General features: G+C 42.6%; 1 protein-coding gene across 2 annotated transcripts in view; it reads left to right on the top strand.

The window, feature by feature from the left end:
- Positions 1–24,907, top strand: part of LOC106737859 (uncharacterized) — a 283,248-nt gene that overhangs the window by 127,967 nt on the left and 130,374 nt on the right. For both annotated transcript variants that reach the window (XM_019489653.2, XM_019489655.2), the window contains exons 6-8: positions 8,792–8,956; positions 14,060–14,278; positions 20,341–20,441. In XM_019489653.2, coding sequence (XP_019345198.2) covers positions 8,792–8,956; positions 14,060–14,278; positions 20,341–20,441 — 485 coding nt within the window. The remainder of the gene's footprint in view (positions 1–8,791; positions 8,957–14,059; positions 14,279–20,340; positions 20,442–24,907) is intronic.

The following is a 24,907-nucleotide window of genomic DNA, read 5'->3' on the forward strand; positions in this document are numbered from 1 at the left end:
CTCAACAATACCATCAAAACATTTCCATCAGGACTACAAGAAAAACTACAGACCTTGATCCCCCCGCTACCTAACCCAGGGACTTTTTACATGCTCCCTAAAATCCACAAACAAGGGAACCCTGGCAGACCTATCATATCCAACCATGGGACCCTAACTGAGGAAATATCAGGTTTCATTGAATCAATCCTAAAACCGCTTGTCACCCACAGAGCAAGTTTTGTACAAGACACTACAGACTTTCTACAGAAACTTAAAAACATAGACCACCTTCCCAGCAACACACTCCTAGCCACCATGGATGTTACCAGCCTATATACCAACATCCCACACCAGGATGGCATCCAAGCCTGCCTTACATATCTACAGGAACAAGATTACAACTCAGAATACAGGTCCAAAGATATTACTGACCTTATACACTTCATCCTCACACACAACAATTTCACTTTTAATAATCAACACTTCCTCCAGATGATGGGAACAGCTATGGGCACTAAAATGGCCCCACAGTATGCCAACCTTTTTATGAGCCACCTGGAAGAAGACTTCCTCAAGAACTGCACCATCAAACCCTTGCTATACTAAAAGATACATGGATGACATCTTCATCGTTTGGACTGAGAACCTGCAATCTCTGATTGAGTTCCATCACAAATTCAACAGTCACCATCCCTCCATCCGACTTTTTTTAGAATACTCCAGCACCAACATCTCCTTTTTAGACACAGTGATCAGGATCCAGAAGGGTAAAATACAGACCACAGTATACAAGAAACCCACAGACCAACATACAGATCTGCACAGAACAGGCAATCACCCTACACATGCCAAAAAAGCTGTGATATACAGCCAAGCCCTCAGATACCACCGCATTTGTACTGAAGAGAACACCCGGGATTGCCACCTCACCAGTATTAAAAAGGCTTTCACCCAGCAAAGACACTCGTCCAGAGAGGTAGATTGCACGTTTGAAAGAGCCACCCAGATACACCTGGAAGGGTGTGGGCAGTGGGGTCCCGCAGGGTTCAGTCCTTGGACCGATACTCTTTAATGTCTTCATCAGTGACTTGGACGAGGGAGTGAAATGTACTCTGTCCAAGTTTGCAGATGACACAAAGCTATGGGGAGATGTGGACATGCCGGAGGGCAGGGAACAGCTGCAAGCAGATCTGGACAGGTTGGACAAGTGGGCAGAAAACAACAGAATGCAGTTCAACAAGGAGAAATGCAAAGTGCCGCACCTAGGGAGGAAAAATGTCCAGCACACCTACAGCCTAGGGAATGACCTGCTGGGTGGCACAGAAGTGGAAAGGGATCTTGGAGTCCTAGTGGACTCCAAGATGAACATGAGTCGGCAGTGTGACAAAGCCATCAAAAAAGCCAATGGCACTTTATCGTGCATCAGCAGATGCATGACAAATAGGTCCAAGGAGGTGATACTTCCCCTCTATCGGGCGCTGGTCAGACTGCAGTTAGAGTACTGCATGCAATTCTGGGCGCCACACTTCAAGAGGGATGCGGATAACCTGGAGAGGGTCCAGAGAAGGGCCACTCGTATGGTTAAGGGCCTACAGACCAAGCCCTACGAGGAGAGACTAGAGAAACTGGATCTTTTCAGCCTCCGCAAGAGAAGGTTGAGAGGCGACCTTGTGGCTGCCTATAAGTTCATCACTGGGGCACAGAAGGGAATTGGTGAGTATTTATTCACCAAGGCGCCCCCGGGGGTTACAAGAAATAATGGCCAGAAGCTAGCAGAGAGCAGATTTAGATTGGACATTAGGAAGAACTTCTTCACAGTTAGAGTGGCCAAGGTCTGGAACGGGCTCCCAAGGGAGGTGGTGCTCTCCCCTACCCTGGGGGTCTTCAAGAGGAGGTTAGATGAGCATCTAGCTGAGGTCGTCTAGACCCAGCACTCTTTCCTGCTTATGCAGGGGGTTGGACTCGATGATCTATTGAGGTCCCTTCCGACCCTAACATCTATGAATCTATACCACGTGAAGAACTGCTGCAGTACAGAAGAAAAACACCCACAAATCGCACACCGCTGGTTATGACATATCACCCCTCCCTTGAACCTGTACGGAAAATCCTCAAAAAATTGCAACCCATACTAGACAGAGACCCTATTCTTAAAAAGATCTTCCCAGAGCCACCCATCCTAGCCTTCAAACAAGCACCGAACCTCGCCAACCTCATCACCAGAAGCAAACTTCCTTAAGCCCAGAACACACCAAAAGGATCCAGACCGTGCCAGGACAAGAAATGCAAAACCTGCCAACACATCTCCACCACCTCCACTATTACTACACCCCACAACAGAGCCATCAGCATCCCTGGATCTTACAGCTGCACCTCCAGAAATGTAATATACCTCATCCAATGCACCAAATGCCCTGATGGAAAATATGTAGGAGAGACCAAACAACAACTGCGCACCAGAATGAACGCACACCGGAAATCCATCAAAGACAGAAACACTCAATTACCGGTGGGGGCATATTTCTCACAGGAGGGCCACTCTCTCTCCAATCTCTCAGTTCTGGTCCTCAAGGGAAATTTACACAACACTTCCCAGAGACGAGCCTATGAGCTCCATTTCATCAACCTGCTGGATACTAGAGATCAGGGACTAAACATAGACATTGGATTTTTGATACATTATAATCTTCCTGGCAACTGACTCCCCAGCCCAGCCCAGCCCCTGGCTTGTTTACTTTTCATTCCATCCAGGAAGAGCACACACCAACTGCTGCAGCTTCCTTAGCCTGATGAAGGGTTTTTGAACCCGAAAGCTTGCTTAATAAATGTTCTCCAACTATTTGGGTTGGTTTAATAAAAGATATCTAATTCACCCAAGGAACCTTGTCTGCTTAATGTGTGTGAAGCTCTCCAATAGGAATGATTTCCATAAAAAGCCCAGGAGGAAATTGATAATTTTTTCTTTAGAGCAATTCCATCAAATGTGCAGTAAATAAAGTTTGTTCAGTGGAAGCTTCCACTCAGTCGATATCTGTTGAACAGTTCAGTGCCAGTAGAACCTTGGGAGATCTTTTTTTTTTTTTACTTGTTTACCACAATCCAGTGCGCACACATAGGCTAGGGACAGACATTACACATAAACTGGCTTAAGTGATTAGAAACTTGTTTAAACCTGCAACAGAACAGATGTTCAGTGCACATAAACCAGTTTGAAAATGGCTGAAAATGGTTTGAGATAAACCTGGTTGAATGTAGTATCAGACTTAACTGATTTGGCTCAAACTGGTGTATGCAATGTCAGTCCCAGAACCCTTGCTGGTTTCAGATAAACCAGACACCCCCCAGAATCCCAGCATGCTCTCTGGGCTGGGCGGGGCTCTGTGCTCCACATCAGGGCTAGCCCCTCCCCTCTGTGTCTGCCTGGGTGCTTTGAACTAAAGCTCATTGAATGTTTTTTATTTCAAAGTGCCCTGCTGTCATTTTTTCAGCGTAGGGACATGCAGTGATGCTGATACACCTGGCGCAGAAGGCTCTGGAACGCATCAGTTTCTGTGCCCCAGCAGACTTGATTAATTGAGTCTGCTCTGATGTGCTGGATTCCCAGTGCATTGGAGCAAGCTCTGTGCACATGTATAGGAGCCCTTTGTGCCTGAAGTACTGATACATAGTAAAAGAAAAGTTACCTTAGAAAGAGTAGATGTGAAACTGTACTGATTATCAAGGTTTCAAATACTTAAAGTTGTATTTTAGTTTTTGGAAAAATGAACTGCGCTGGTGTTCTGGCTTAGTTGATATCAATGGGAATTTTGTCCCTGATGTCAGTGGCTCCAGGAATACATCTCTGTTCCTTGCCCATCTGAGCTCGCAGTCTCATGTCCCAGTGCTGCAAACATTGTGTGGCAGAGCACCTTTGGTGTCTGCCACTCTAAGGCTGAGAGCAGGCAACCAGAAGGTGTGGGCCAGCTCTGATGAGGCAGCCATTTTAGATCCAGGCTCTCAAGCCTGAGGCAGCAGTCTGTTGCAAGCAGCTGAAGGACAGCACTTGGCTGAGCTGCTGCTCAACACCTTGGTGGTAAGGGAGGAACTATGGGGATGGTAGGAGGTTCCTAGGGTCCCAGTGGGGTCCCAAGGCCCTAGGAAAAGGCTTTGGACCTAACATCAGGAGGCCAGTTTTGCAAAGGAGCTGATTGTTTGCAGGTCTACACAGGGGCTAGGAAAGTCCCTGATTTAGAACAGGCAGGGGTGAGGCCTGGGGCTCATGTGAGCCCAGTTTACATTAGAGCTGTCTGATTAAGATCTCTGGGGCTCTAAGCAAGCCCAGTGTGAGATGGCTGCATGCCAGGGCCCAGAAGGGGACCCCTGCTGCCTAAGAAGGTCAGCTGCTATGGTGCTGGGACCAGAGCACCCCGACTGGTCAATCTAAGAGGGCCAGGGCCAGAAGGCTAATGAAGTCCAACATGAAGGGCAGGCCTGGGCCACGATACGCTATCTGGTGCCCCCACTGGCCTGGGTGGGGTCAGTGCCTAAGGAGGCTGAAGGTCCCCTTGATGGGGGGCCATCTTTGTCTGAGGGAAGAAAGGCTCAGGGAGACAGCATGCTGAAAAGTAGGAGGCTCAAACTCAGCCTCTGGATGGGAGGCATCCAAGGAGGGGCCTGGGGAGTTGGGCCAGTGAGAGGCAGCCAGCAGCAGCTCAGGAACAACAAGTAACCCAGTAGGGAAGAGACCAGGGCAGGTAGGCCTGCATGGTCCTGGGTATGACAATAAACTGCACCTTGCTGGGGGAGGATGGCCTGGTGGGGTTGTCTGTGGCAGGGGAGCTTCCCAGAGATGCCAGGCCAGTTGCTTTTGCAGTGAAAGGCAAGGAGGGGTGCCTTAAAACCCCAGCCCCCACAACCTGGTGGGTAACCCAGAATAGGGACAGGCAGAGGGTCCAGGCATTGCTATCAGAGGCCTGGGGCCAAAGAGGCATAAGGCCTGTGTTTGGAGGGGCCCAAGAAGGTGGACCTATTGGATGGAGTGGGCTAGCTGCTCAGAGACCTGACCAGAGGGACCCTCAACTAGTCAATCATGGGGCCAGGACCAGAAGGGTCAAAAGTGCCAGGGTGCCTGCTGCAAGGGATGCCAGAGCTGTTAAGAACTTATAACACCATATGAGAGGCAGGGGACATGATAAGGGAAGGTTGGAGTTGTGTACAGTGCCCCCTGGCATCCGGGCAGTAAAATGGGCAGCCTCCTGCATTTAACACCAGTTTATTGAACAACAAGTCGTGGCAGATGAGACTGCGTGGACTGCCCTACAGAGACAGGTGGACGGGCCAATGTTGAGACTCGGCCCCAAAATGGCCCCCTGTCACACATTGATGCAGATAAGTAAACTTTAGCTTGTGATTAGTTTAATTGAACTAAAGTGATTGCAGGATTGATGCCTATATTCAGAGGTAATACCTCAAGGTAAGTAAGTCAGTAGAAAGTTACGTTGTTACATTACAAAAGATTTAATTTAAGATTTAAGTGTTCATAAATTACCTTTAAGAAATGTTAATATTTTCTCTCCTAGGCCTGAAGTAAGAGCAAACACCAAGATTTGTTTCATTAAAGCTATAAAATCATTCATCAAGCTAGTTTGCATATAGGCAGGCAGCTTTCATTTTTTTTCTTAGTGTGAGTAATAGGAAAATTAATAAAATTATATTTAGTGCTAAAGACCTACTTGTTCCATGCAACTGACCAGCATGCATTTTAAATTAATGGTTCCTTCAAAATGCCTTTAATTCATATTGTAACAACATGAAAAGGAGTGTGAATGTTAAATCAGTTTCTATAGAAGTTTTCCCTCTTTGCCCCATTGTTTACCACCCTGTTTCTTTCACCGTTTATACAATTTAGGTATACCCAGCTAAAAATGCAACGTCTACACCAAAATTTACCTTTTATCTACTTCCTCTACTAGTTTTTTGTCTTAATTTCTGTGTGATGAAATCAATAATGCATGTTGTTGTTTTTTTCCCCCTTCCCACAACTCCCTCGCTTAAAGAGGTGTTTTTTTTTAGATAGAGTGTGTGTGTGTGTGACTTTTAACAATGTTTTGTTCACATTTCCTTGGATAGGACCAACAATTGCTTGTTGACCCATTTTAACCCCTTTTGAGCATCATCTTCAAAGTGTAACTGTCCTTGACAATGAAAGAGACCTTCCTATTGTCTGGTCCTTCCAGGCAATCTTTAGCATGGAGTTAAATGGCTTTCAGATGGAGGAGTTGGCTGGAAGGAAGGAGACAAAGTGATCTGTTGTTTCTGAGTGACTTTGCTAGAGTTTCCCTTTTCTCTTTTAGAATGGTGCATTTCTATAGAAGATGACAGACATTTTGACAGGTGCAATATGCTTTGAACTGTTGTGTCAGATAATTCTTTTGTCTTGGTTTTTCCCAGCAGAGTGGTACATCTCCTTAGGATGCTGATATGCATATTGTTTGCTTTTCATTTGGTGTGGTGAAGCCTTCCATCCTCCTTTTTCTCTCACTCTCTCACTTCTTTTTAAAGGTCCTTTGCATATATGTAGTGAACCCAGATGGGTAGGCGGGAAGGAGTGGCACAGACCTTCCCCCAGCCTTTTCACCAGAATAACTGACAGTTATAACTCAGAAAAGGATAACATTAATAGAGAAAGAATCAGTGTGATCCTATATTAAACTGTTTTATGATGTTATTTATGGCTTAAATCAATTTTATCCATCTGGAAAAAAACTGTTTCAGCACTCTACCCTTACAGCAGAAAAAGTTTTAACTTTGTAAATCTTTAGATTAGCATGGGTTAAAATTGAGGGTAGTCCCACCATTTGATCCAAACTGGTTTTATGCTAAGGGACTTTCCAAATTTCAAACTTTATTATTTTTTTATTTCTAGTAAAGATATATTGCTTCGTGATTGTTATTAAACTTAGTCATACAAAGTGAAAATGTTATTCCTTGTTCAAATAAGATACTATTGTTCTGTAATATAACACAGAAGGCATTCCCTACTTAAATTTGTATGGTGCCTGATGCAATAGGGCTGAGACCTACTATGTATTACTGCAATATAAATAATCTTTGTTAAATTGATGAGACAGAGAGAGTGATAAGACTGATGCACGTTACTTTTCTGTATGTCTACCTGCCTCATATATTTTGTGATTGAGGTGGTATTTTAATTTTCCCTTATATGTCTTCTACTATATTCTGCAAATATACATTTGCAGCATGAGAACTTTTAACCCAAATGGTTAAAGTTTAGTAAAATTAGCAACCAAAAAATAGATCTCATGATGGACTGTGTTGGGTAGTCTAAACCAGAGACAGAGTGAATTCGTGTGTCTAATGGGATGCTTTGATCATAAGAGATTTGACATTTTTCTATTATGGACCAAATAGGAATAGAGTGAAGTTACTTCTCATGATTTTACATATGAAGACTTGTAGGCTATTTCTATAGCTGAGGTAGTTATTATGATGGAGTCACAGGATGAGAATTTCTTGGGCTAATGGGCATCATATTGTCTTTTAAGGTTTTCCTTTCGTTATTTGAGGCCATTCCATAACTGATTGCCTTGAAGGGGAACCAATGCTTTTTTTCCCCCCAGGAGCCCAATGTAAGTATGGCAGAATTCCTGTTATGGGCCTCAAAGAGCTGGTTGTTATTTCATTATCATTTTCTGAAAATTCCATAAATTAAAAGTTGCCCTTTTGATGCAGACCTAGTAAGAAAATCTGAAAAGATTTTTCACAGCCTGCTGATGCTTCATAATATGTTCCCTGTAACAATTCATTGGCTGTATAAACGTCATGGTTGTCAGCTATTCTGCTTACTCTTGCCATACAGACTTCATGGTTGTCATTGGAGATAGAACTCTCTACCTCCAGCTCCAAAAACATAGTCCCCTACTGTAAGGATTCGTATTGCATTACTAGTATGTGGGAGACCATGCAAGTTGGATAACATAATGCTGCTAACATAGGAGCTGATAATGCTAATTTGTTTGTTAATCCTAAAAGAGATTAACTGTATGTGTGAACTGTATGTTTTCAGATTCCAATTCATAATGAGCTGTGTATTCCTGCTGTTAAAAAAACGATGCATTCTCTCCACCTAACCTAGTTTGTGAATGCTTCATAAGAGTGCCCCTGCCCTCTGAGCTAAAGAAGATCTCCATTAGTTGAAGTAATATTAGACTTTATATAATCTTCTAAGAAGTCACCAGGAGAGGTGGCAGGACCTGAATCATAGTCTATTACAATCACTGGCAGTCTTTCAAGTAACTTAAGTGTGCTTTGGTTTAGATCTGTAGCAAGAGGCCTACCCTTAGCCCATCCAGTCTCCCAGGGTTGAGACAGGTTTATAAGCCACTTCAGCCATGAGGCAGAATGACCCAGGGTTGTTGCAGGTTTATTCTTTCCTGGGAGAACATTAGAAGCCTCTATTTGTAATAGAGCACTGCATGGTACAAATAAGCAGTTATAGGCCAAAGGAAAAGTGAACGAACCTCTTGAGCTTGGAGGATCTGTAGTAAATTTTGATGGACCAGTATTCCTCTCCATAGGAGGAAGAAATTGTTAGGCAGGTTCTTTTGTCCTGAACTGCAGTTGTGTGTGCAGGAAGTCTGTGGGATGAATGTTGACACTGTCAGATACTTTTAGACACAAGACTTTAATTTTTAAATGTTTGCTCCCTGAGGCCTAATGAACACAAATGTCTTGAAGTCTATTAAAGTAAATGAAACAGGCTGCTATTGAAATCTCATTTAACTTACTTCAATTTTTCTGTATATTTTAGCATTTTCAGATACTTCATGTCATGTCAGATCTCAAGTAACTGAACTTACCAGTGGTATGCAGGAGGCATTTGAAGAACTTGAAGGAATTAGTATATTTTCAGGCTCCTCTTTGTCCCAGGAGAACAGAAGTGACTCCTTCGATGAAACTAGCACACATCTATCAGGTAGAGTACTGTTTTTCCTCTCTTTAAGAAAGTACTTAAGCACACAGTGAAGTCAAAGTATGTGAAACTTGGCACTGAAGTTAGTGGGACTTAAATATTAATATGTGGGTGCATCTACATGTGCAATTAGTGCAACACGATAAACTCTGGAGCAGTTTGAGCTTGTGTACACTGCTCACAGGTGCAGCATCTATGTGTGTGCCTGGGACCCCAGCACTTTAAGCTGGGGTGGAGCAGCCCTGGGCACAGGGGGTAAACCCCAGGCTCCAGGTGGCAGCATCAGGCATCAGCAGGGCTGGAAGGAGCTGGAGGTCTGGCCCCCAGTTGGCTGTGATGTCCAGGAGCAATTTACAGCTGGTGGTTACCATCTACATGTGCATTTGATTGCACTTAATGACTCCACCATAAGATAGTACGGTCCCCAATAGTATTATCTTATTGTGGAGTTAATTAGCTTACTGTGTCCTAATGCCAATGCATGTGTAGATGGTGACACTTTACTCCAGAGCTAATTAGTCAGCTTGGCAGTACAGCACACATATAAATGCACCCTGTGACTTTAAAAGGACTACTGCTTCATATAAAAACATACCTAAGTTTTTCACTGGCCTTGAGTCAGGGGCCTTGCCTGATCAGAGTACAATATAAAAGTAAAAGCTTCCCATTTTAACTATAACTCATGATGTTTCTTTCTGCTTCTAGTCCTTTGTTCCTATGAGTCCCCACCCAGTCCTGTGTTTCCATCTTCTCATTTCTAGTATCTTTCCCTGTATTAGGAGAATCGTAGAATCATCGAAAATTATAGTTGGAAGGGACCTCAGGAGGTCATTTAGTCAAATGCCCTGTTCAAAGCAGGTCATCTAGTTAACCACACTGCTGAAAACAGGACCAACTAGATCATCCCAGCCAAGGCTTTGTCTAGCCAGGTCTTAAAAACCTCTTAATAACCTCTCTGTGTAACCTGTTCCTGTGCTTTACTACTCTCTTCATGAGAAACTTTTTCCTAATATCTAACCTAAACTTCCCTTGCTGCAACTTGAAATCATTGTTCCTTTATCTGTCATCTTCTACCACTGAGAACAGTCTAGCTCCATCCTCTTTGGAACCACCCTTCAGGTAGTTGAATGCTGCTATCAAATACCCTCTCAGTCTCCTCTTCTACAGACTAAATGAGCCCAGTTCCCTCAGCCTTTCCTTATAAGTCATGTGCCCCAGCCACCTAACCACTGAAGAGAAAAATGCATATTTTAGCTTTGGGTTTTTTCTTTATGTAATTTATACCACTTTTTGTATGTTCTGTCTCCATCTGTTATATTTATTTGAAACTCATTTTCTATTCCTGATCCACGGTGCATATGCAAAAAACCCCAGTGCTTGCACCCTGGGCAAGTTACTCACAAATATCACTCTTAAGAGGGCTGGCATTAGAACACTGACAATCTAGATCCTTCCTGGGAATTTTTAACTCCTAAGAGTTAAATAGGCACCAAAAATAACCTAGAACAGGTTTCTGCTTTTTCTAAAGGTGTTTATAACAGGGTATCTTGTCAGGGCCAGGTCTCAGCCTTGGCCTACACACCTGTTTCTGGGCAGTCTGCCCAAACCTTTCCTGCCACAACTTGCTGTCATAATTAATTGGTGGAAAATGTGGGAGGCTGCCCATTTTACTACCCCAATGCCCAGGGATTTTTACATGACTCTGACCTTCCCTTATCATGTCCCATGCCTTGTAGATGGCATCCAAATTATTGTAGCGCATCACACCACAACTGGTGCTCCAGAGTCTCACTGGGACTCTCACCCCCCACTGGAGCAGAAAGTCATTGTGCTCTCACTGACAAGCTTATCAATATCATAAACATGGCCTGCAGCCCAACAACAACCTCAGGCATCCATAGACTTACCTGGGCTTTACTCTCAACAACCTCAGGTGTCCATAGACTTACCTGGGCTTTACCCAGATCTTTTTCTAATGGGGGTTGGCCCATGTGCTGCCCTTCAGGTCACTCTCACACCACCTACTCAGCAAAATCCAGTAGAGCCCTTCAGGCCCTCATAGTCAGGCCCTACTCTACACGAAACATGCCCAGCGCTTCAGGTCATCCTTGTGTACCCTACTCTATGCAGACCACTCTATACTTCAATCACTATGGCCCCCCCTCCTCCCCCCCTCACTGGGACAACTGGGGTCTTTACCCACTTTGGGCTCAGGTGTCCAGAGATGTGCTTAGCCCTCACTTCTCTACCAGGGTCTTGCACCCCATGGGGCTCAGGTGTCATGGAGATGTGCCTGGCCCTCACTTTCTATTGGGGTCTGCTAGCCCATGGGCTCAGGTGTTGCAAAAATGTGCCTGGCCCCAACTCCATTACATGGCTCTTGCACCCCATGGGCTCAGGTGTCCAGAGATGTGCCTGGCCCTGACTCTGGGTAACACACCAGGGTGTGATGGCTGAAGTTTTAATGTGTCCCTACCTGCCTTTCACTGGGGAGGCAACTGGCCTGGCATTTCTGGGGAGCTTCCTTGCCATGAGAAGCCCCACCAGGCCATCCTTCCCCAGCAGCGTGCAGTTTCAAGTCATACCCAGGACCAGTTGCCTCCTGCCATCCCTAGTAGCTCCTGACCTTAACTCCAGGGTGTTACATGAGTAGCAGCTCAGCCAGGTGTTGTTCCTTCAGCGGCAGGCAGCAAACTGCTGCCAGAGACCTGTGTACTTGGACCTAAAATGACTGCTTCATCAGAATTGACCCACGCCTGCCACCTACCTGCTCCAGCCCTTAAAGTGGCAGGCACCATGAGTGCTGCCACAAGCAAGCACCAAGTGTGCCCTGCCACAGTGTTACTATACTGTGAAATGAATAATCTTAAGTGAAATCCTTTAAAAGGGCATCAAAATATGAAAGCATGAATCTATAAACTGTATATAACAAAGCATATTGCCAACAAATACAATGCTATGTAACCAAATATAAGGGCGATGGACAAATTATTTTTCATCTTGTACATTACAGCCATCAAAATACAAATAGCTTATGATTCCTATTTATGGCTTCAGTTCAGCAATGAGCCTACACACATGATTAAATTTAAGACTACTGTTAATCTGTTCTCCTTCAGCATCCCAGAGTTCTGGTAAGATAGCCAGTTAGTAAAATTTTCCCCAGCCTTTACATTCATTCATTCATTTGAGTTAATCACTTTCTTTAGGTGAGAGTAATCTCGTATAATGCAGCCTCTGAATGGTTTATTTGAAGTCTTTGAAATGTATAATCTTTTGAATGTGTTTTTTTAATATTCTTGTTATATGGGAAATGCATTTGCCAAAAAATTACCATTTTCCCCTTATCTATTTAAGATGTGCTTGGCTATATTTCTTGTTCACTGGTGGATTTTATATAGTGTTTTGAGAAGTAAATTACCTCTGATCTCTCCTGCCTGTTTTTTTCAAGTGTTTCTAGGCTTTCCATCATTAGAGTGTCATAGATACTGTTGTATTCTTGTTGGGCAAAAATTGACTCCAGTACAAAGGTAGCAAGCAAAGTCCCTAACACCACTTTAAATCCTACATAAATCCTTAATGTGAGGATTAAGTGAATTCACCTCTGCCCTGAGGTCAATTTCACTGATTACTGGAGCTAGTCAAAGATTTTCCAGCAGATTTCTTCTTTCAGAAAATTCTGACTTGACTAAAATGTTCCACAAATCCATATTGACTTCAACATTTTCAATGAAAAATTACCAAATAATTCATTTTGACAATGCCAGAATATGTCACTGTGACTTTATCTGTTTGGCTTTTGCCTTATATTTTAGTTTGTTATAATATTATACAACAGTAGCATAAAAATAGTGCTGAAATAAAAAGTTTCAACCTCACTGATAGGAAATACTTTGATAAAGCCAATGTGAAATTTTGGAATCCCTACTCAAGAGGAAATTGTTGTTCCAATTCAGTAGAAATTCAAAGTTCTGATGACCTGTTTCCAGTTTACTGTATTCTCTTGTTTTCTGGATATGTCACTCATAGGATAACAAAATAAATAAGCACACAAAGTCTATTCAAATAGCATGCTATCTAGGGATTGAAATAAGCAATAACATATGGTGCTTGATCTCATGTCACCGTTTTGCTGCCTGGAATAGAATGGAGCCTCCTCTTCAGTTGGGATCAGATCTCCCAGTCAGGGTCAGGGGGGTGGGAATAATATAGTCTGGAGGCTAGGATGATTGGCTGGGCTTTCCCAGATCCAGGTCTGCACTGTGAAGGTGTATAAGCATTTGTGAGATCAGATTAACCCTTTTTTCAATTGGGTTTCAATCTAAGTTAGTGCACCTTCTCAGGTGAGCTAACTTAGATTGATCACCTAATTTTTTGAGCAATTGAAGACCTCTGCACATGTGTACGATTGGACATTTAGATTGACCTAACCCTTGTTAGAGTGACATAAATGTAATGCCTGTATGTACCCAAACTGTAAAATAGAATCCGAATAAAATTGTTCTTGGTACGTGATTCTTTTCTACCATAGTTTGACTCATCACTTAGGCTTGTGAGAAGCCTGTGCAACGTGATAACATGCTACTAGTGAGTGCAAAGTGATTAAGTAGAGAATATTGACTTTTTTTTAATGCACTTTGGGCACATCTACGCGTAACCTTATGTCACCGTAGTGATGTGTTATATGGCGTGCTATGACTGACATAGCAGCAAAATCTAACTGCGTGCTGCATGCACGGCGCTGTATGGTCAGTTACTGCACCATGCTTAGTACTTCCAAAAGGAAGTACTAAATCATGGCATTGTAGCAACATCACCGTACGGAGACGTGTAGTTGCACTCTTTGTACAGGTTGTAATTGAACAGATGGGCTGCAAAGGCAATGGAGATTCGTGCTTTCAGTATCTAATTTTCTTGTCTTTCAATTTTAGGAATCTAGAATGGAAGTGATTCTTTTCTGATTGTATTAACTATTAACCAAAGTTTTCTTCTTCCCAATAAGGCTGCTATTTGCAAGTGAATTTACCTTATCCCAGTGTATCACATACCTCTTTTCAGACCCAGTCAGTGTAACTTACTGGAATCATATCTCTTGTGTTGGAACAGAAGCTTCCCAAAGAGCAGTGTCTTTGAGCATTGGATGTATAAGTGAAGATGAATCTCTTACTGAAGTCAGACTTTCCTTGTTGGATCACCAGAACTGGGAAAAGGCAGATCAAGACACTGGTAATCAGAATAATATGGAGGAATGGGGCAATGCCACAGAAGAAATTTCAGGACTTAAGATAAAAAATATTATGGGATTTACTGCCCTAGATGCCAATGGTAAGAAAATATTTAAATTCAGGTATTCATGTAATAACATTAGATACAGCAAGTTATTAGTTTAAACCATGCCATGATTTGGACAATAATTTGTATTTTTCTCCAAGACACCCACCACCCAATTCTGTGGAAATGTGAAATAGCTAGGAAGCTGGTTTAAGAATCTCCCTGTGGGTTTCTCTAGTGTAAAGAGAACCCCTGGATAAGGCAGTGCAGATGTAGCACTTTCAGGGAAGGAATTATACCAAAAACTGGCACTCTGGCACCAAAATCTATATAGGAGATTTAAGTAAAAATAAATAAGCTTATCAAGGATAACGTAAGTGCAAAATAATACACCAATAAATAACATTGTGATTAAAATCCTTAGATTCCTGTGACTATTATGCTATTTAAGCAGAGTAGTCACAGAGAGCATGCTGGAGCGTAGTAATTACCACAGTTCAGCAGGCTTCAGCATTATGTGTATCAGCATCCCTGTGCTGAAAAATGAAGGCAGGGGTGCTTTAACTAAAGCTCATTGAATGAGCTCGCTGCCATTTTTTAGCATGGGGATGCAGATACATTGATGCTCTGGGCACTTTAATTAGAGCAGCTCTTGGAGCCACACTAATTAAAGTGCTCTCCCCTGCTCCACTCCTAGATCATGTATATACATGCCCTCCATTGTGAGGTACTTGGAAAATGCACATTAGCCTGTCTTAATGTGCATTAACTAAAGAGTATGGGGCATTTATACACGTGCTCTGGGAAGGGGGGGATGGGGGACACTTTAATTAGAGCAGCTCCCATACTGTCTTATGTATCAGCGACCCCGTGCTGAAAAATGGTGGCAGGGGTGCTTTAACTAAAGCTCATTGAATGATAAAGTCCCCCTGCCAGCATTTTTCAGTGCAAGGATGCTGATACACGTGATGATGGAGTCTTCTGGAAAGGGGTAATTACCATGTTCCAGCAGACTCAATTAACTGAGTCTGCTCCAACACGCTGTAATTACAGTGCCTAAGAGCAGCCTCACTGTACATGTGATGGTTAATGAGCATTAGCCTATTTTAATATGCATTAACTAAATGGTATTATTTTTAAAGTGACCTCCTAATGCACATTAAAATAGGCTAATGTGCATTAAAGTGTACATATAGATGCGCCCTAAGGCAAAGTCCCTTGCCAGAGACTATTTAATAGTAATGAAGTGAGATGTATAGTACTCTTATGGATTAACAAATGGTAAGGGCCATGTTTGGGGGTGGGCAGCTCATCTGTACAGTGTGTTGATCAGAGACTGCTGTGCTGAGAAGGTGTATGTCTTCCCCTTGCACTTCCCTGCTTGTGCTGTCACTTTTGTAGAGGGCCTGTTCATTTTGTAGTGAGGCAGAGCAAGCTATGGGCCCTAAGGAACCTAAACTGAAGGTTTAAGGGTAGAAACAGACATTGCTTTTCATCACCTTTGTGCCACCATGACTATTTTTATCAGCTCATTAGTGGCCACAACCCTGGGACTGTGTACCACACTGGAGTGTCCCAGTTTTCCCTACTTCTAGAGATTTGCCCCTGGAATCTGCAGGGCATGTCTCTGGAAGTGGGGAAAGTTGGGGTTCTTTGGTTGCAGAGATTACCCCTGGCAATCTCCAGGTTTCCTGGAGATTATTGGGGTGGAAGCGAAGTACACATTGCCCATTGGCCCACAAGATCAATGGGCAGGCCAATGGGTGATGATTGTTTTGCCCAGTGAAGCAGAACTGCTGTGCCAGGACATATCCTGGCACTGCTGATTTGCTTCATTTGGTGACATGTATGTCTAGTCTAAAGATGTCTAAAAGAGAGGGATGAAAAATGGCAAGTTAGAAAGATATGGCAAGTCAAGTGCCTTTTTACTGAGTGTGAAGCCTATCTGGCATGCTTATGCCTATAACCCTTATCTCCTATTATAGGTAGAATGGAAAATGTGTGTTCCTTACCATGTGTTCCTTATGGCTGCCTTTCTATCAGTTATTTTAATCTAATCTTCTTTTAAGAAAGCCATTAAAGAACTGGTTCTACAAACACTTTCTTATTACCCCATGTAGCAACCATGCTTGGTAGTAAGACTTTGTAGGATCAGGCCAGTAATGATTTTATTGATAGAAGGACAGTCATAATATCAAGGAAACACATGATCCATCGATCTATAATAGATTATTTACAATAACCCTAAAATGTTGAAATACTGCATGTAGATACTGCATAAATACTGCATATAACTGAGGAATCTGCCCATAAATTTCTCAGTTATGTCTCCATATTTAAGGGCAGATTCCTCAGTTATACTTATCCTTTTGATATTATGGACTTGTATGAGTGTTAGTGAAAGGAGAACTGGGGCATTAACTACAATTTGTATCTACATTAAAATTAGCTTCTCCATATTATGTTCAGTACCCATCATACATGCTCTGTATCATTATAGTAACTTAAAGTTCTAACACAGAGGCATGTCTTGTCTTAAATTTCTTTCTAGCTTTATTCTGTCCCTAAGGGTAACTGCTTTTGAGTGTTACACTGGTATTAAATATATTTTGAGGATTTTGTCAGCTTTGGTGTCCAGCCATCCACTGCATGTGATAAAGCCAAATAATTCTGACAGTCACCAGTGCTAAAACAAAAATTTGTTATAGTTAAGATAAATTGGGACGTGGCCACAAACATAGCACACTGTTAATAAAGTTGGGAAGTTACCTATGCATGCTAAATAATTTTTAAAGGTTTGAATTGGCAGAGGCAGAAAGAACAGAGAAAATCAACAATTCAATCTTGGCTGAATTTTAACCCCTAAACTTCCTGTCTCCATGGCATAGCAAGTAGGTCTAAAGTAACTGTAGAGCAGATTAAGAAGGATACACTCTTGCAGTCTTAATTCTAAAAGGCTTGCATTACTCTTGACAGACTGTGAGAGAAATTGCATATGTGGGAATACAGTCACTATATAAACTTTGAATTTTTTTTCTTAAATGGTTTTCATCTTGATAGGTTTAAAGTAGCTCTTCTCTATTGAGAGGATTCCAGGAGATAAGCTGTTTGACTTATGGCCCAATTTCAGAATAGAAAGATTACTGTAAATTGCCTTTTTGGAAGAAGAATGATGGCATTGATCATAAGTTGTTCAATTTATTTCTAATTTTGTTGATGGATGAATGTTGTGAGAGACTGGTTGCTGGAAAAAGACTCCTAGCAATCAACTGTTTTTTATAAGATTTCTTATATTGTGTCCAACTTTCTGTAAATTGATGACATAGTGTCATTTCTTATGTATATAAGGCTGTGCTAGGCTTCTCAGCAGTTGTTTCATGCATCTGGATTTTGGTTATTTGGGGTGATCACAGGCTTACAGACTCCGTAGTATGCCAAACACTGAATATTTTTAGAATTGCTGATTTGAACAGGACTTTTCCCAGAATTAATGCTACATAATGGTGGCTGTAACGCAGGCCTGATTTGTCTGAAGATGCTGGGGAGAGGTGATATAAGGCAGAGTAAGCAAAGATTGCAAACCATAAGAGCCAAGAGCAAGGCCAAGAAACTACCAGAAAGACTTGCCTTTCAGAACAGCAAATTATACCAGCTTTTGATGCACCTAAAGAAAGCTCACTACGGAGAAGTGCGGGACTAACTGGCAGGCAGCCCCGACACTGAAGCACCCTTGCACCCCAGCCAGGCTTGTCAGTGTCTACACATGCCTTGTTGCACAGTAAAGAACTCCACCATAGGATAGTCCTTTTATTTACAAGTCCTAACCTATGGCAGAGTTAATTAGTTTACTGTGGCTTAATAGGACTGCACGTGTAGATGCCAAGACTTTACTGTGGAACTAAGTAAGCAGCTCTGTATTAAATGTCTCATGTAGATGCATCCACTGACACCTTACTTTAAGACTGAATCACAAAAAAGCAGTAAGGAGGGCACACCCACTTTTTCCAATAACTGTTTTTCAGATACTTGTGCGCGGTAGAATAGAATTATGGGTAGATGCCTGTGTCCATTTATGCACCTAATAGGTGGAATAGACCTGTCCCCTGTTCTCTGCATATTCAGAGGGCTCTAAGGACTGTGCCATGTGGTTGTGTTTGTATATGAGAATCCTTCAAATCCATTTGAGGGAGGCACAAAAAAAGTTCCCCAGGTTTAAGGAGCCCTAAACATTGCCTCCCATAATAAAGTGTGCTTTAATAGTCCAAGAGGGGTTGGAAACTGTTATCCATAATTTCTAGTCAATAAAGCTATTAAATCCCTAATTATTAAGGGCACATCTATGTTGCATTGGGTGGTGCTGGAGAACCCACTGTGAAACCATGCCTTGTCCATTCACTCCTGCTCCACATGCACCACAGGCTCAAGAAAATCACATCGCTGCAGTCATGAATATGTCCATGACTGAGCTCAGCACTAGGCATGCCCTGGTTACACAGCAAAAAGCAGCAGCTGTGTGACAATTGTTTGACATTCAGCGCTTGTGGAGCAGAGGTGAGTGGGTGGAGCATTTTCACAGCATTGCTCCATAGCAGTGTCTGATGAGGTATGTATATACTGTTTGAGTGTTCTAGTAAAGCCTGTGTTACAGCTCTGTTGGGAGGGTGGAAAGTGGTTGCCACCTAAAAGTAAAATTCTGAGACCTTTTTGTCATTTGCTCTGTTGTTGTGGTCAGACATTAGATTATAATTTGGCTTTTGTCTTAAAACATTTAACCAGATCTTAGTTATAGAGTTGATTGGCTTAGGTAAAATCTCTCCGTGTTTTGGAATGATAAAAAAATAATAAAGGGCCAACTTCTTCAAATAGTCCTTAGAATTTATAAGGGTTGATTATTTTTCATATTTCTATGGTAATTTAACTAATTTGATTATTTAATTCCAATTCAGTGCTGAAACTGACTTGCTGATTGTTGATTTGACGTTGATCTGATTTAAGTTTGCCAGGTATATTGCCTTAGGTTTTGTTTAGAATTATCGTCTTGATAATAAGGTTTCTTGATTTTTATTTTAATTTGTTTAATGAGTTAATAACCTTTATAAAGCTGATACCATACTGCATATCTTTCAAAAGGTAATGCGAGTCCTGCAACTTTGAGGATCTGAAAGGTTATCAGCTCATCAGCTTAAAACCTCTTTTTAATTAGTCTGTGGTTCTTATAATGCTCAGTTTAAGACTTCGAGCAACATGCTGGATATGCTGTGAAAGCTTACATTTTTTGTTGTACTGAAAATCACTGGGGGTACTTTTTTAGATTAAGAAAACCCAGATTTAATACGGCAAAGTCTAGTATACCACATTGGGAAACTTGTATCTTTTTTTTGGCTAGGTTGTGAACTATTAATCTAAAGGTTCTCAGTCTTTTTAGACTCAGAGAACCTGTCGCTAGACTGAAGGTACCCATTGGAAAATGCCAGCTCTTAGTTTTCACTTGCTTTTTGATTATAGAAAAAATAATAGAGTAGTTCTTTTGCAAAGAACTAAGGAAGCCCACAGCCAGATGTTTTTAAAGCTATGGAATCCTATTTGAAATCTCTGGGTTTATCTTGTGAATCATGTTTGCACACCTAACACTGCTGTGTGGCATCTCAAGGCACCCCAGGGTGCTGCACCACCCCAGGTGAGAATCACAGTACTAATCAGATTAGTCATATGACGTAAGCAAATAACTACTTGCCAATGTGAGTAGGAGCTTCACGATCTGGCCCTTCATTTTTCCCTCCATTTTTTCCTGTCTAATTGTATTGGAATGTAGTTTTCTTCAGTGTATAATGTTATATTCATATTGGAATGGTAGTTGCTCGAATTATTGCATATCAGTTATTTGTTCTTTGCAATTAGTGGATTTTGTCTGTAGCCAAACAACTTTAAGAATTTTTATATGTAGTAAATATGATGCTAATTTTTTAAAAAAAGGAAGTCAAACTCCTATATTTGGGATCAGAAGTTATTTTCTTCCTTGTTCTTACTATACTAGCTGCTTTAATTTCTGGCTGTACTGCATTAATGTTAACCACTGTCCCTAGCACCGAATAGCAATTTATCATCTTTCTTGGCAGGCTTCCTGCTTCATCCTGCACCTGCCTTCTTGAAAGAAAACAAGACATCAGATACTTATTCAAATAATGGAATAGCTGATCAGCAGAGTATCTACACAATGGTAAGTTATCCATGATAAAAGAACAACTTTTTCATGCATTATATGTGACATATGCATCCTTTCTCTTAAGATTTATGACATTCATGACTCTTAGCATTGTTAATATAATCAAATCTTTTACAGCCTCGATGCAAAGCTTAAACTTATTGTCAATAGGTTTCTGTATGAGAGTAAATCGGGCAGTTTCATAAATGCTTTAAAACACCTGGACTCTCTCTATCAATATAGGAATAGCAATATTGTATATTAATTTCTCAAACCTTTGTGCAGCTATGTCTCACTCAGAGTCACCAGGGATGCAAGCAAACAAAGTCGGGGGAAAAAAGAAAACAAATACAATAGTCATCTGAGCTTGATTCCATGTGTTCATATACATGTTATATAATTGACAGGACATGTATTATATACCCAACACACAAATGAAGAACACAAAAGAAAAAAAACACTAAAAACCCCCATGAGTCGGCATATAAAGAAAACTGTGGGAACTATTCATTCATAGAGCCAATGGAACTCTTATTCCTGAACATCAAATGAAAGATCGTACGAGTGAGGAAAATGGTCTGTCTACAAATGCAGCTTGTTAGCCTTGATGGGCGGAGGATATGAAGCTGGTAGGGTGTGAGATATTGTAGGTCTCCAAAAAAAGGAAGAATAACTTAGTGGTTAGGGATCTGGGCTAAATTATGGGACACTTGAGGTCTAGTTGCTGCCTTGCTACAGACTCCTTGTATCATTTTGTGTAAGTCCCTTAACTTCTCTGTGCCTCAGTTTCCATCTTTATAATGGAGGCCAATAATACTTTCATACACACTAAAATGTATACAAGTAGCTAAGAGAGATGGAGGACACCATTCAGTTTCCTGTGTCTATTTCAAAGCATTTCAAAAGTGAGACTAGGAACAATGCAGGCATATAATGATATCTGATATGTTAACTATAAAAAACATCCATTAAAATGTAATTTTAAACATTGCATTTGAAATCATAGTTTTTAGAGTGTTGGTTGGATTCTCTCCAAGGCTGCCAATGGTCTACCGCTTTTGTTAATGCACCTGAGGCTGCTTGATGTCCTTGTTTCCAGCAATAAGAGCTGCTTCACAATATTCACAGTATTAACTAGAAAGCTATGGGCAGTCTCAGCAGTGGAGCCAAGGACTTAAACATGACCCTTCCAATTAATGTTGAGGTATTTCAGGCAATGTAGCAAAGCTTGCACTGCAGCTGCCTGTGCGGTACCTGATCTGTTGAACAGAAAACTTCAGTCTCTGGAGCTGTCAGTTTAGCACAAGGGTGGACAAAAGATGACCCGTGGGCCAGGTGTGGCCCACGGAAAGGCTTTATCTGGCCCCTGGTTGGCCTCAGTCCCACTTGGCCCAAGTGCTGTCCAGCAGTGGTGCATCCTGCCTCCCCCTGGGCAAGCAGTGGGGCTGGGGCAGCTCCACAGCTGGACTGCCTTTCTAGGCATACCAAGCAGTGGCAGCTTCTTCCATCTGCCACTGCCCACAACCCCACAGTACCAGTGGGGACCCATGCCACAGCCCCAACCTGGCCTGCCCTGTACCTGCTCCAGACTCTCTTGCTCATGTTAAACAGCAGCAGCAGCACTGGCCATGAAAAAACTGATCCTCAGCATGGGGGAAAAGCGGCCCCTCCACCTCACCTTTGCCTAGCGCTTCCTGCTGTGACTGTCTGGAGCCCGTGCCTGGGCTGCCCTGTGGCTCTGCTGCCATCAGCCCCACTTCTGGGCTGCCCCATGGAGCAGTAGTGGCAGTGGAGAGAAGCTGCAGGGCAGCCCAGGTGTGGGCTCTGGGCAGCTGTAGCAGGAAGCGCTGGGCAGCGACAAGGGGGAGGGGCCACTTTCCCCCCCATGCTGAGCATCAGTTTCTGCCTGGCTGGCACTGCTGCTGCCACTTTTTAGTGTGAACAGGTGAGTTTGGAGCATGTGTGGGGTGGGCTAGGTTGGGGCTGTGGCATGGTTGGCAGATGGAAGAAGCTGGGGCTGGGGCCAGCAGCAGTGGCAGATGGAAGAAGCTGCCACGACCTGCTCTGTCTAGAAAGGGAGTCCAGCCATGGAGCCACCTCAGCCCTGCTGTGTACCGATGGGGTGGCAGGATGTGCCATGGGCAGGCAGTGTGGAGCAGGCATGGGGCGAGCTGGGGTTGGGGCTGTGGCACAGGTTCCAGCTGGCACACTCCTGCCAGGGTCAGTCCAGAGCAGGTGCAGGGTGGGCTAGGGCTGCGCACAGTTGGCGGTGGTGGGGAGGCACTGCAAGATGTGTTGGTTCCAGGCTTTTGTGCAGTGGGGGAAGGTGCTGACCAGCACAGAGGGGTGGACATGGGGAGTTCCCATGCATACTCCGCTACCATCCCCACAACCACACCCTCCCCCACACACAATTATACACCCCACAAACACCACACACTGCCCACTGCACACACACAGCCATCCTCCACCCCAGCCACCCTCCCCCTCCACACACCCCACAAACCCATACACATACCCACTTATCCCCACACCCACTTACCCACATCCACACACATACCCCACATCCTCCTCCATACCCCACATACATACACATCTACACACAACCACAGCCCCCACCCCTCCGCATCCCCAGCAATATATAAGAGTAAGACTTCATTTTGAGCTATTATGGAATCACCACTATATACATGACACACAAATCAGGACAAAATATTTAAAAAAAATCCATTTAAAATATGTTATTATGGATGTTTGATTTTTTAGTATATAATTTTTTTCTTGTTCCAAGATGGCAAACCTCCTTGGAGGTACTTCTGTGGTGAGGGGACGGACTTTTGGCAGCAAAGGTTAGGGGTTGGGGAATGGGACTTCCGGTCCCAAGATGATGACCAGGAGGCAGGGCTCCTGTCAAGGGATGGGACTACCTTTGCGGCCCTCGACAGCTCACCAAAACTCATTAAGTGGCCCTGCAGCTGAAATAATTGCCTGCCCCTGGTTTAGCATGTTTCAGCTAGCTTGGTGTCAGTCTGGTCTCTGTGGAATGTTGCCTTTGTGCAGACCTTGACAATTAATTAGCTGGAGAAAGACTTTGCTTCAACATTATAGACTGTCTGTTTGAATGTGAGTTTTTTTATTGTCCAGGCTTCCACTGCATAATCTAGTGAATGGCATTTATTGCTTATTTTAAAGATACTGCGTTCATAGCTTAAGGAGCTCTTATTGAAGAATTATTCATAGCTTATTACATAATTATTTGCATGACATGACTCCAGAAACCCCCAAAAGAAGTGGAGTTCTGTTGTGCTAGGAGATGTACAAAACCAGAACAAAGATAGTAGTTGCTACAAAGAGTTTTCAGAGAAGCAATAACAAGTGGGTGTGACAAACATTCAGAAAGAATGAAGCAGCCAAAGACAAGAGGAACAGGGGTCAGAATATGAGCGTCTGCATGCAGGTGGGATTTTTTTAGTCTGCTTATATATTTTAATATAAATTACAAGAAAGAAGCACATAGGATAACTATCTTATCCTACAGGCATCCTACTTCAAGGAGGCAGAACAGCAGAGCAATTAAGGCATCTTACTACAGTGCCCGAAGTCTGAGGTTAAGCTTTGCTTGTGGTTTATGTAAAAGGCAAATCCCCACACCCATTTACACCTGGATTGACTAGTGGAATCTAGTCAGTCAGCCTGGGGAATAAAAGGCAGTTGGATGTGATGCTAGTCACATCAATCCCTTGCATGTCACTGGCTGCAGAAACTTCTATCTTAATCAGGTTAGCCTGATTAGTCCTCTAAATTTTGGCAGACTTGATCAGAGCTGAAGTAAATTTTGGGAAGAGATTAGATGGAGTAGTGGGCTCTATCACTTGTTGCAAGGAAGATTCTCTGTATAAAATTAGTGACATACAGATCTGGTAAAAAAATATACTGTTGCCTTTTCCTATTTGTCTAATTCAAAACAAGAACAGAAACATGCATCTCTCCTATCCCAGACAAGCATTCTAAACACCAGGTATGCAGCCAGCATTTCTTGCTCTTTCTTTCTCAATTTTGTTTAATGTTTAAACTTCTGATAGTCCCAAGACAGAATATCTGTGCAACAGGGGGATCATATGCAACCTGTTTATTTAGAATAAGTGTTGCTAAGAATATTAGCTGAGACCGTTTCACTTGCTCCCTGAAACATTACATATGACAATACTTTAATTCAGAAGGCTTAGTCTGGCCTCTGTGTCCCCTTAGAAAGACATTTTATATGAGGATTGATCGGTATGTATGCTTACTTTATAGTGTCCCCAGTCTTCAGGTAAGGACATATTTTGTATATTTGCCGTTGTGAAGGCAGGATTCCTCAGCCTTATGCAAAACTGACATCAAAGCTACTGTGTAGAGTATGGCTTCTAATTTGACATGGGCTGAGCTAGTTCAGGAAGAGTACATACCAGATAAAGACCTGATGGTCTGATTCGTCTATT

The sequence above is a fragment of the Alligator mississippiensis genome, chromosome 4 (genome assembly GCF_030867095.1).
Source record: "Alligator mississippiensis isolate rAllMis1 chromosome 4, rAllMis1, whole genome shotgun sequence".
NCBI classification, from domain to species: Eukaryota; Metazoa; Chordata; order Crocodylia; family Alligatoridae; genus Alligator; species Alligator mississippiensis.